This window comes from Erpetoichthys calabaricus, chromosome 9, assembly GCF_900747795.2.
Source record: "Erpetoichthys calabaricus chromosome 9, fErpCal1.3, whole genome shotgun sequence".
Classification (NCBI taxonomy): Eukaryota; Metazoa; Chordata; class Cladistia; order Polypteriformes; family Polypteridae; genus Erpetoichthys; species Erpetoichthys calabaricus.
Genome location: NC_041402.2, coordinates 76953260 through 76967295, shown reverse-complemented (window position 1 = coordinate 76967295; position 14036 = coordinate 76953260). Strand labels below are relative to the sequence as shown.

Genomic DNA, 14036 nt, shown 5'->3' with positions numbered 1-14036 from the left:
AACAATTTCACTTTGCCTTTCAAAATATTTCATAACTTTTTCTTAGCTCTATAACAGCGATGGATACATCAAGCTATTCTTCAGAAAAGGACAGATTTTGTCTGTACATAAGATGTTGAATGATTCTTCTGACAAACTGATAATCTGCTCCACCAATAAATTTTGAAAGGACTTAAGTAAAGGTTATTTGCACTCTGAAAAAATGTAAAATATAGTAAAGTTGTATGCATTATAAAGGTAGATTCAACATATGGAGTGTAAAAAAGTGGATGTTTTGTCTTCATTACAATACTAGCTGACCCACGGCGTAGTATACGCCAAATAATTATTTATTGATGGGTGTGAAAGACAGTTGTCCAAATGGGGTGGGTTTGAGGATACGACTGAGTGAATGAAAAGATGGAACTCTGGAGAGAGCAACATACAATTGTCCGTGACTGAAAACTGGTTTTGGCAGATACAGGCATATCTTTTTGAAAATTTGGCCCTGTGCCTTATTAAACAACAGTTTCGTCGATGACATTTTTCCAGAAATATCCAACTGATAGAAAGAAACAGTTACCTGAGGCAGGAATTTGTATAACATTGAAAAAAGAGTTGTTTCCATGAAATACATGTGAGACAGTGGCCATGTTAGGAAAATGAACAGTCAACGTGGCTCAGAGGTGCATGTGGACTGTAGCACAGACCAAAGCGACTCAGGATGTGTTTGGTGAGGAGCTGGGGGTGGGCACATGAGCAGGCAGTGTGCATGCCTCGAGAGCGACGGTGGAGGAGGGTTACAGTTGGCGGGCGGGGCTCTGTCGTGCGTATCCCATGAAGCGAGAGGAGGGTTAGAGTTGGCGAGCGGGGCTCTGTTGTGCATACCCCATGCGCACTGCCTGCTCATGCCTCGAGTGTGAGGGCGGACGCAGGAGGAGGGTTACAGTTGGAGGGCGGGGCTCTGTTGTGCGTATCCCATGACGCGGGAGGAGGGTTAGAGTTGGCGGGCGGGGCTGTCGTCATACCCCATGCGCACTGCCTGCTCATGCCTCGAGTGTGAGGGTGGACGCAGGAGGAGGGTTAGAGTTGGCGGGCGGGCGGGGCTCTGTCGTGCGTATTCCATGACGCGGGAGGAGGGTTAGAGTTGGTGGGCGGGGCTCTGTCGTGCGTACCCCATGGTCAGGCGGCTTGGTCGATATATATATATATATATATATATATATATATATATATATATATATATATGCGAATATTTATTTCCCGTTTAAAAATTATTAAAACATAGCTCAAAATAAAAATTACAATGAGAACTTGAGTATTTGACACTATATGTTACTCTCTAAATTTAATGACATGTGCAATGTTAATGATTTGACTAGATTTAAATTTTCATGTCTTTGTCACTCTGCACTACAGCTGCTGCCTTAGCTCAGTGAGCTTTTCAGTTCTAACTATACCCAGCACAGTTCATTTTAAAACTACTGTGCAACTAGATAGAAAATTTTTTTTTTTTGTAAAAAGAATAACATTTTAATACACTGAATTCATTTTACTCATTCAAATTAGTACATATTATCATAAGCACTTAAAGTTATTATTTAAAGGATCTAAATGTATAGAAAGCTATTTAGAACAAACTATACAGACTGTGCTCATTTCTGATGTGTTCTGCCAGTCTAGCTGGTCTAAATATACATCCAATATTTAGTACACAACTAATCCATAAGTGTACAAACTCCCCCAAACCCCCCCACCCCCCGGCAATGCAGTGTATATCGACAAGTTTAAGTTATAGAATATTTTACCCTACACCCAGAACTGACTAAAGAGTTTTCACAGTGAAACAGAAATGATCCAACAGAAAACTGACAGGATCAGTATATCAAACGAACACATTTATCCAAAATCACAATTTAAGATGTGCGCAACTGAAACTGTAAATAAAAGTAGCCTTCTGTAGTAAGCAAGCTGCGTGATCTACCCTGCACCACTTGTCGACAGAGGGCATACTTATCTTGTACTAAAGTATCTTGGGCTGGACAATCTACAAGGAGGACTTAAAACACCTCCACAATGGTGACTTGTTTGGCAGGGGCAAATGCTCAGCCTCATTTGACTGACCAATCCAGCTGAAGTTACAAAACTGACATATTAGCCTTCTTTGCCCACAATATTATAAAATACCAGTGGCCGGTGATCTCAGAAACCTGCTGCAAATGTAAACAAAACATTCTAAATATTAAATTGTTAAGTATCTAAAAGCAGTATTTATCAACCTACAAGGCACCACCTCATGATTAGCAAGTACAGATGAAGGGTCTCTACTTTTATTATGGCTTTCACAGCTTTACAAAAAGCAATTTCAAGAAATGTATGCACTGAAAGCTGCATTGATCTTGAGAGTAGGGTTACTGTTTTTAGTGTATTGCATTTTAGTGTTTTTCAAACAGTGTGAAGCAGGAAAGGGCTAGGTTTAAAATTTTAAAAAAAAAATGTATTTACTACTATACTGGTAGGCTATTAATATTTTGTAGCCTATTTTGCCTAACAAGACAACTGCTGTCCAAAGTAGTACAAACACTTGCATCTTTTACATAAAAATGCTCACTTATGAATAATACAGCCAATGACGAATTAAGAAAAATAATTGTGATCACCATGTGATGGACTAGTTTCTCACTATAGAAAACAGTTTAAACAAATCTTGAGACACATGTTGTACAAGGGGTTATCAGTTTTCAGCCTGAAACAGACAACTTCACAACATAAACTCCAATGCACTTATTAAAATGCTCAGAAAGTTCTTCTTTGCCACTGATATATTTTTTCATTTAACATCTTCATTATTGACATAGTGCACCCCATGGAGTTAATCCTTCAGATTAGGCTACAGGTGTCATCACATGGCCCCAAGAAGCCTGGATGTGGCACATCTTCAGTTACAAACCTTTGCAGAACAGCCAATAAAACAAGTCCAGTGTGAACAGGAGCATTGTCATGTAGCAAAAGGGTCATGGTCAACAGGTTTTATTATCGATTAACCCAAAAAACACCCAAGCAAACTAGTAATACTGATCCAGTTTTATGGAGTGGGACAATAATAAGGACTATACCCTCATCATCATAAAAGTTTGCCTTTGCAATGCATATATAAAAGATTTAGGGGCTAATTCTTCCAAAGTGTGGTACTTACAAAATCAGCACCATCAAATTTTCTTTCAGGTTAAGGCTCAAAACTATCACTCCTTACAAAATACTGCATGATATACTCTTAAAATGTTTGATGGGGAAGGAAATTAAAATCTCTCTATAGATGAGTGATGCAAAGCATCTCAATGTAGTAAACAGTGAATTAAGTGAAATATTTTGCTTTTTCCCTCTAGTTGTATCATAAGAAATTGTGAAGTACTATGAGTTATGTCACATATTCAAATAACACACTATCATAAAAAATTACATTGTCATATTGCAGATCTGTTTCTATATGGTAAATTACAAAAAAAAGCAAAAGATATTTGAAGTATTTTGTACTTTAAACTACTACAAAAATGTTAAAGCTAAGGGAAAAAAATTTATTAAATTCAAAAGGCACAATAATAAAGACCATGCTGAAATCAAAATAATACCCAAAGTAGAATACAACTTAAGACCGAAAACTCACAAGCTATCAAGCATTGGTGTAGATGTGCATGGTCTCTCTGTCTCAGTGAATACAGGAATGGACTTCATGAGGTGGTACATAGGTGGACAAGCAATAAGAGCCTGTAGTGTCTAAAGAAAATGAGTCAGTAGTCAAGAAAAAAAAAAGTTTAAAAAGGTCTAATACACTAATTTCTATACAGGAGCCCAATCTTAATCATTACCCAAATTCCAACGTTAAAAGGATACAGCATTAATGTAGCACCAGTTTCCCTTGTTAATCAGCCCTCGTGGTTGCAGGGATACAGGTTTATGAATGAGCTTCACATTCTCAATTACACCTGAAATTTTTGATGGGAAAACACATAGTAAGCTCGGCATGAGTTATTTCATCATTCCCTTTGACAAGTTACACATAAAAACCAGAACATGTAAATTGCTTCAGTGACAATACAAGTAAACCCTTTAATCATTTTAAGTTCCTCGTTTAACAAAAAGAAAAAAATACATGTACTGTATATCAATATACTTCTCTCTATATATATTCAACTTACTGTGTCCTACTTGGTTTCACTGGCAACCTGAACCTTCCTGCAATTATTTCTAGCCAGAGCACATTTATGGCATATTAACTGTAAAACTTCAACTTTTTATTGCATTTTTTCCTTGTCTGCCAAGAAACATTGATGCTGTAAATGCAGGAACTACAATAGCACAAAACTTGGATGAACCATGAAAAACTGAAGTTATATAATTGAAAATTTGTTATTATTTGTTAAAATTTGTTGTTTATTAATAATGTTATTAAAATACCTGTTAAAGTTCAGTCTTTTTATTTAAAGTGCCCAGATTACCACAATGAAAAATAGTAATAATCTTCACACCTTTAAGCAATTAATTTAAATATATGTATGCATTAAACCACAAAAACGTTAACTGTAAACACCAAAATACATAGATATTCACATTAGAACTAACCCCCCTACACACACACACACACACACACACACACACACCAACTCCCAACACTACAACGAGGTTTCCTAGCCGTCAGATCAGACATTTCTGGAAAACCCTGCAATGCTTTACAAATTCAGTAATCACTTCAGGATTTAAGTTGGATCTACTCATACATCACCAGGTTAACATTCAAGGTGTTCAGAACAGTCTGAAGTAGAGAGGTAGTGAGGAGCCTAAATTAAGTGTACTGTATAAGGTTCAAATCACCAAAAACATTCAGGTCTAAAAAAACATTTATTCTGTTTTTTTTTAGATTATGTACTCTAGGCCTGGGTAAAAACATCAATTTTCCAATTAATAATTTTTCGTTTAAACAATTTGATATCAATTCTTAAAGTCTCAAGATCAATCTTGTGAATCTATATCCTGCTCATTTACTATGAAGATTTTTGCTTATCCTTTGTTTTTGAATCGAATCAAATGGAACATCATTGCCAATAGCAAGCCATTAGTGTACTCTAGCACTATGAACAGAAAACTTAATCGTTACATCACTAATGGCTTATTTTGAATGTACTCACCAGTATGTTTTTTGTGTTATCTGAGTAATTTTACAGCTTCACTCACACACAAGAAAACCATATTAGTATACCTGGTATTAGAAATGCAACTTCTGGAAACAGAAGGGTGGATGAATGGATAGTTCCATAGCAAAGTACAATCATGCATATAACCATAGCCTTAAACTAATTTAAAATAACCTATTATGCTCATCTTTTGGACACTGGAGGTAAAGTGTGTGGGTATTTCTTTTGGTACACCAAACACAGGGAAAACCCAAATGTCCATCTATAAAAGAGACTGGGATTTGTTATGAACTAAATATCCAAAAACTGCAAGCAGTTGTGCCAACTACAGTTCCAGTGTGTGTTTGCAACCATAAATAATTGTAAAAGAAAATGTTTACCAGGAGAAGATACATTTTAAATAACACTAACTTCGTTAGCGTTAGACCCAAGCATCATTTGGACTGTCAATACAGTGCTAAAAGCATTAGTTCTGAGTGTCAGGCAACAGTATAGATGCATCTCACGTAAGACCCGAGGTTTACTCGGATGTGAAAGTGCCAACAGCATTAGTGCCAAGAGTTACTCAAGCAACGACGTAGACACGTCTTCTCCTAGCCTCATAATGGTGCCTCTTAAGCTTTTAAATGTAAAAAGCAGGTTAATAACTCAAGTTATATAAAATAAGGGCAACATGCTAAAATGCGTAAGTCAAGAAAAGCAGTTCAAGGTTATGACTACACCCGAACAATTAAAATTAAATTCTAATTTGAAAAAATTGAGACTACTTTTAAATGTCCCTCTGAACAAAAAGATGTTTAGCTGTACATAAGGGGAAAAACAACAATTAGTGAAAAAGAAATTGCAGACATATTTAAATTTGCAAGCAAGACTAACATGGGGTAGTGCAGATTAAGGCCATAGTTTCATCTAGTACCACATATTTATAATGTTGATAAAAATAACCAAAAAACAGCTGCAAAATGTAGGGCAATAATAAAGAGATTTTAATTGAAGTGGTTACACACAGTGCAATACATTAAACAAACACCACTGAGTGATCACATTAGGTTTACCTGTCATGACCATGCAAGTTAACTACTCTCTAAAAGCATCACAATGAGGTAATATTTAAAACACTGAGGAAGAAATCTCCAGATCACGAATGGGACCAATTCTGAATAAACATTTACAATGTGCCCAGAAGGTACCAGAATGACTGCATTAAAAGCAGAGATTCACATCTACTGCCTCTCTAAATTGGCCGATATTAACACAAACGATTTGATCAGTAATCAGTACATTGGCTGATCATAAAATGTTTTTTCAGCATCTGTTTTTCTAAGCTTTATGGTAATTCAGTTGTAGTGCACCTTTATGCAATATATTATGGTAGCTGAGTGAGAGCACGTCTTATACTTTTAGTAAACAAATAGGAGTAAGGCAGACTAACAAAAAGAGAATACTAGAATATTAGCCTTTACATTAAAGAAAGAGGACTGAAACTAAAAAAACAAAACAAAAAAAAGGGAATCGCAGTTGTCGTCCTGTGCAATTAGTCAAACGGCAAGAAAAGCTACATTCACAAATTCAGCACTTTTTACTTCGTCTTTTAATTCTTTGAGGGCTGAATATTTTTTCAAAAAAAAAAAAAATCTGCATCTTTGGCACAGAGGAGACTCAATGGCCAGCAGGAATGTGTGGCAGGCCGGCTGCCTAGCTGACTTTGCGTGGCTGGTGGTCAGTGGTGGCAGGTGCAGTGAGGCGCAATCTGGTTTGTACCTATTGTCATTGTAAAACATCACAAGTGAACATTGCTGTAGGAACATCAGCTACACAAACGTGTTCAGCACCATGATCAGCTGATGCCAGTACCTCACTTTCATTTTCAATCTCGATCTCCAGATCATTTGCATCAAAATTGAAGTCGGAGTCTGATTCAGTGATAATATGCAAAACGTTGTCCACTGAGAATTTTACGTTGAGCATTCACTTTGGTCTCTCACCAGACAGCGATGCCATTTTAAAGGTTGGTTGCTCTTTACTACTCATGCATGTGCAAGAATCGAGGTCATGTCAACAAAGAACTTTCCTTCTGGCAAAGAGAGTCAAACTAAAATGTCATGGCAAGTTTTGTCACTGTTTACAGCTGATTACCATCCTCTACCACTTAATTTCAACATAAGTCAATATCCAGCCCTGAAACAGTTAATTAAATCAAACACTGCTTATCTGAGTTTGGACAGTGAGTAACCTTGTGATAAGTACTGCAGCTCAAATTTTCAATTAGAAAAAGAACAGAAAAAGAATTTGAAGTTACTGCTTCATAAATAAAAGAACTGTTAGCAAATATTTTAATTATAAACTTTTAAGCATGTTAGCCTTGTACCTTCTTTAAACTGATTGGTAGCTTTACTAAAAGTTTGTACTATTTATTAATTATCTGTGTGTCATAGAGTATAAGTTTTGGTTATAAATAATTACTGCAAAATTTAAATGGTAATCCATATTTATAATTATACCTCAAGAATTAGGAATGCCCATCTTAAACAATGGGGAAGAGCAACCAAAAAACTGTATAGAGTAAATGTATATTTAAATATTAGTGCAATTAAGGGTTAAAAAGTGATTAAAACCTGCATTTATATTTAAGCAGTGCTTAATTGCCAATATCAATTAATTGGCTCAATGTGTGAGAATATATATTTCTGGTTAGACAAATGGTGAAAACTACTTCTTTAAATTAAGCTTTATTTCAGGTAAGTGCATCGCAGAAGAAATTAAACAAAATGACAGCCTAATTATGAGAAGCTCTTTATTTACTATTATGCCATATGTAGTATGGATATATATTTAAGTTAGTTAAAGGGACGTTTTCAAGGGAAATTTATTTAAGTTGCCGTTTTTAAGGTCACTGAACAAAAAGACTGCAGAATTTCATTTACATGCAACTCCAGCGGCCCACAGTCCAATTATAGAAACATCAAAATTAACATTTTAATATAGGACATTTGGTATCTCTGGGTCTTTATATAGGAGCAATAAATACATGGCTAGTCCAGTAACATCAGTGATCGGTAGTAACCCAAAAAAAAAAAAAAAATAAAACCCTGATCAGAGTATTCTTACATAAAACTAGCCAAAAGCAGTCTTTCTGCCAGGAAAAAAACACCATTAACCAAAATGCATAAAATGGATCACCCTTGATACAAGAAATAAGAACATGACAAAAGTTATAGTACATGAGTTTACTGACCCATTCACTGAATGTCAACAATGTAAGCTGCATATAGGGGAATCTTTGTAGTACACATTTAAATGGAAAAATAATATGGAAAAACAAAACTATTTTGATAAAAGCAGTTAATTCAGTTCAACATAGCTTACCATTTTTTGCCTATAACAAAATTTTCATAAAATGGAGCACACAAGTGTCCCAAGGCAATACCCTCAACTACTATTGCTTGGTAATTTACTTTCTTTTATCTAAAGTTGAGGGGAAAAAAAAATGTACTTCCTACCAACATGAGAAAATTTATTACTAAAGTGCTTCCTTTGTACTCCATTTTCTAGTTAAACAGATCACATTCACTGTATTTAACCCATTCTAATTTTAAACATTTCTATTTTATCTCCAATTAAAATGTTTACTTTTAAGAACACACTGGACTTTTTTTTTTTATTCAACCACGGTTCTTCCATTAGTCTAGTGGCTTTCTCTGGATATTTTTCTAGGGCTATTATATCTTGTAAAATGAAAACCTAAATTTTACAATATTCTAGCTGCAGTCTTAGAAACATGATATAGAATTTAAACCTAACAATTACATCTCTGTTTAAAAAGTGTGGTAAATAAAATTAGTTAAAAGACTAACTGTGATAGCAGGTCTGACACATCCAAGAAGAATCCCATGTCTTGTTGGCAATGTTTTACTTAGCATATTCTGCCTAGCTTGCATGCTTAATATTAAAATAACTACATAAACAATTAAGCAAAAATATTTCTCAACTTCTGCAGTTTAAAATATTCTATGATTGCTCAGAGGATCTTTGGGTAGAACTGATGTTAGATTTTCTCTTTTAATGTTTAATATAAGTTACCTATAAATTTGTTCTGCATTCTTAGCAGTTCACTTTTTAATCTAATCCAAATCACCAACTGATATATCTTCCCGATCTACAGCTACTATGTGCTAAGAGATATATACTGCAGTTTTCTCTTTTAAACCTAATAGCTTCAATATAATGTAATCTCATTATTTGGTATGGTCTCATGAATCAGTTAAGTTAGGAATATATTTTCGCCTTCTTCATTCCATTTATGATGTCTTTGAAATCATCCAAAGGCTTTTTGTCCAGCTATATACTGGTCCAGTTCACTCACTGGATATACAATTCTTCTGCTGTAGTTAAAGAAAGCAATTTGTGCTTTCTTTTCCATTCTTGGTTATCTCTACAAAGTTGCCAGTTTCAATGTTATTTCATAGTCAAAAGCCTATTTGTATGTATTTTCAATAACTGCGAAATCCTGGTTCTCTCACTACAACTTGTTCAATACTGAAAGCAACTGTGTGTGTGTGTGGTACTCTTTTAGTTAACTGTGATTTTGGGAATTGTTCTATATCCCAGAGGACAAAGGTCATGCTCTGCACTCTGCCTTACTCTGGACTGCCAGGTGCCATACATTATTAAATACAGTGGGAGAAGTCTTGGGAGCTGGTGATTCCTGGCTTGTCTGCTTGTTCACAACTTATTCCTTCCTATGATGGAGGGGTGGGTGCATGATTAGTTTTTCAGTCTAGTAGCCTTTGGATGTATGGATCAACAAGCTTGCCAACTGCCACATCACTACACTCCTATTAACTCTCCCCCCCCCCCCCCCCCCCCCCGTTCTTCTCTCATGTTATGGCTAAACTTAAATTAATGCCACATTGTCCATGAGATTATTAAATATTAAGAGTCTCTTCTGATAACCTAAAAAAATATTACTAAGTGTAGGCTTCTTCCTCAAAAAAAGCATGGTGCGCTTATTCTCATGAAGCATACAATTCATAAATCTTATTCTGATACCATATGGTTCGACATATGGTCATACCGCTTTTTTTACTTATGTAATCTGTTCTCTCCTTAAATATTCTGATTGATGGTTTGTCTTTGGCATGTGTGGTAAGATTTAGATTAATCAAATCCTGGATAAATCTCCATCTCAAAATGGACAGGCACACTCCCTTCCACTCTCTTATATAAACTGGTGTGTTAGTTGAATTATTTCAGGCTGTTTCACCATTTGACCTGAGAGTTCTCAATTTATACCTCTGCATAATTTGCAATCCAACATTTCAGTATATTCTTAATTCATGTTCCCTCACCTTTGTCACTTGTCTTCTCCCCTGCCCTTCTTGAACCTTGGTCCTCCACACTACAAGGTTGGAATTTAACACATTCCTTTTGAGTAACAAACTTAAATGAGAATATAGTAGTTTATAAGCAAACCTGAAATTTCTGACCTTATATATAGGCTCTATGAATAGTGCCAACATCACCAGAAAAAATAAAGGTTTCATTTGGTGATATCTATTTTAATGACAAGTATGAACTCCACTCTAATGCCAGAACTGAGCTCAATGTTTCATTTGCTCATGGAACAGAATTTCAAATTCATTACATACAATCTCATCTGAATGCATGTGGGGTTACAGCAAAAGACAGTTTGTGCAAAGAATCAAGTTAAATGACTCCTTCACTTTAATGCCCCCCATCTATACTAAATCTGATGCTACTTCTAATGATTTCCTTTTTATCAATAATTTCTTGACTACTACTCTGAACTATTTTCCAATTTCTCTAGTTCCTCACACTCTACTGTCAAATTGTTTTTGTTTTAATCTCTACCCCCATTATCAGAAAACAACCCTCTGCTTTGTTGGGGCTCATGTTCCACTTTACTTGAGCTTATAGTGCCACTTATGTCAGTGTATATTGGCATAGCTCCTAATTTGGATAGTTTGCCTGAAGATCTCCCTGTCCCTAACCCCCACATTCTGGAACCTGTGATCACTCCTGCTGTAAAGAGTTGCTAAGCAAGACCATTCCTTTTGAACACTGAACCCAAGAAAGAAACTTGGCTGTTATCCTTCTAAAGCAGGATAAAGATCATTTTCATTTTGTTAGATCAACAGTATAGGGCCCCTCAACCTAAAGAATATTGATGTAAAATTACTGACCAAGGTCTCAGCATGTCATCTGTAATGTAATTCACCCAGACCAAACACCTTTCATTCACTCTCACCCAGCCTCTTAAAATGTGGGCACAATGTTAAGTGTCAATGCTGCCCCATCTTTTAAATCAAGGGTGCCCAACTCTGACCCACAGTGGCTACAGATTTTCATTTAAACCATTTTCTTAATTAGTAATCAGCTTTTGCTGCTAATTAACTTAATTGATATGCTATTTATGACTCATACTTAAATCAGGGGTGAGAAACACTAGTACTAGAGGCCCGCAGTGGCTGCAGGTTTTTGTTCCAACACAGTTGCTTCATGAGAAGTAATTTATTGCTGAAGAAGAACTTGCTGCTCATGTGACATTTTTCTGCTTCATTTTAGCAGTCTAGGTTAAGAATTTAAACTCTTAAATTGCTTATTTTACTCAAACAGCTGCTTTCTCTGTTTTAATTGCTCCTTATTCAATGTGTGCTGCTTGGTGTAATAATTACTGCACATAGAAGGAAACTGAAAAGAAAGAAAAAACTGAAAATTAATCAGTTTTAGGCATCAGATTATTTGGATGATATTATAAGAAAGGAAAAAAAAGATTTATGAATGACCCGACACTGCAGAGTTAAAAAACTAACAAGTCATGATATTAAATAAGACCTGTTATTAGCAAGGATTGTTTTTTAATCAACTGGGTTGGAACAAAAACTTGCAAGCCACTGTGGCCCTCCAGCACAAACATTGATCACCCTTGTTTTAAATTCATGATCTGTCCTCTCCTTTAATAATAAAAGAATTCCTTTGTTTAAATGAACAGACCATTCTTATGATAGATTACTGCACAAGATGGGCCGTGGCTCAATTTAAATCAATCTGATAAAAATTAACATCATTCTCAGCAGTTACCCTAACTCACTCCAGCACACACCTGGGCAGCGCTGCCCACTTTCCTCTACACTTTTTATCTCTCTCTCTCACACACACACATTTTCATTGGCAAATCTCAGCTTCTCAGTCCATCAAAGTGCACAACACATGTCACTATTTCTTAAACACTAAGGTGAATCTTCCTTATTTAGGTGACGTCCCTTCCGACATCATCTATTTTATACTTAAGTTCTTTGAACCCTTATCGGGTCAAAAATGTACTGGTTGAAATCCTCTCTTTTCATCTTTAAAATTATCCTTGCCAACATGCTCCCTTCCCTCTCATCTCTGTGCCTTGCAATTATTTAAAAACTTTAGTTTTCCCCTCACTCACTGACACAACTTCACAACAATAGACTTATACTATTATACAGTGATCCCTCGCTATATCACGCTTCCGACTTTCGCAGCTTCACTGTATCGCGATTTTTTCTCATACATGCTTATGTCACTACGCATGCGCTTTGTGAGTACTTTTATCTAAGCCTTACGATGGCTCCTAAACATGCTGCTTTTTCTAAGCCTTCTGACAATGAAACTAAGCGCCGGAGGAAGATGCTTACCATCCAGGAGAAGGTGAAACTTTTGGATATGATCGAAGATGGCAATACCCTACAAAAGCCTCCTCACGCATATGAAAAGACAGCGCTAGCAACTGCCTATCAAGTTCTTCAGCCGTGCACCCAGACACCCACTGCCTACTCCTAGTACTCCTTCAGCGAAAGAAGACAACGACGCACCTGCTGAAGGTACTGCACCACCTGAGGACTCTCCTACTGAGGTCATGCCTTCATAGGTTAGTGGTTGTGTGTAAGAATTGTGTGTGTAATTAAATGTACAGAACAATAATAATAATATGATATTTGTAAAGTCTATTAGTCTTATTTTCTCTTATTTTGTCTAATATATTGGGTAATACGAGTAATGGTGACTAAAGGGTGTTATTTCACGTCTAGAGGGCTCTAATAATGTTAAAAAACGTATTTAGAAGGTCGTAAACAGGTTTTCTATACTCCTAACTGCGAAAATACTCGATTTATAAATAAAGAATCCTACTTCGCGAAAATTCGTTTATCGCGGTAGAGTCTGGAACGGATTAACCATGATAAACGAGGGTTCACTGTATATCAAATTCTCTATCATTAGTCTAAGCTGCCTTTCTCCTTTTAAAAATATTAAAATGAACACTGTCTTTCCTTTTTATCTATTAGCTCTATGTTAACCCCGGAACCATCTACTAAAAACTAGAGGGAACTCAGCCTGCTGCACTCCATCTTCTTATGGAATAGCAACAGTCTTGTCTCCTAAATATTCTACTGTAATCTGTAAAAGGCTGTGCTAATTTTTAAATCTTCCAGATTTTAAATTCCATCACTGGGCGTTCACTCTGTGGACATAGCAGTTTGGTTATGGCTCTGTCACACCTCACATCAGCCTGTATGGCATCGAATGGACTATCCACGGTCTTTGCAAGATGTATTAAGTTACATTAAACTCAAGGGTCTGTAGTGCCCATGTAATCACCACAATTAATATATGGAATCAAATTGATAAAATAGTTGCTCCCTCTTTGCGATAGTAATCTTTCAGGCCTATCTTTTGAAACCCTACCTTTTCACTTTGGTCCAATGACAGATCTCTCTTTTCAACGGCACAATCTATACATGTGTACATTTTGCTACAGAAATCCCAATTCATGCAACTTGTATAGATTTCATAAACCCTCCCTTAAAAGCATTTTCTACT

General features: G+C 36.0%; 1 protein-coding gene across 1 annotated transcript in view; it reads right to left on the bottom strand.

Moving 5' to 3' along the window:
* usp10 (ubiquitin specific peptidase 10) overlaps positions 1-14036 on the bottom strand; it is a 138835-nt gene that overhangs the window by 61854 nt on the left and 62945 nt on the right. Inside the window, exons 5-6 of the mRNA XM_028809787.2 lie at positions 3871-3962; positions 3644-3753 (exon numbers count right to left, since the gene is read on the bottom strand). Of these exons, the coding sequence (XP_028665620.1) occupies positions 3644-3753; positions 3871-3962 (202 nt within the window). The remainder of the gene's footprint in view (positions 1-3643; positions 3754-3870; positions 3963-14036) is intronic.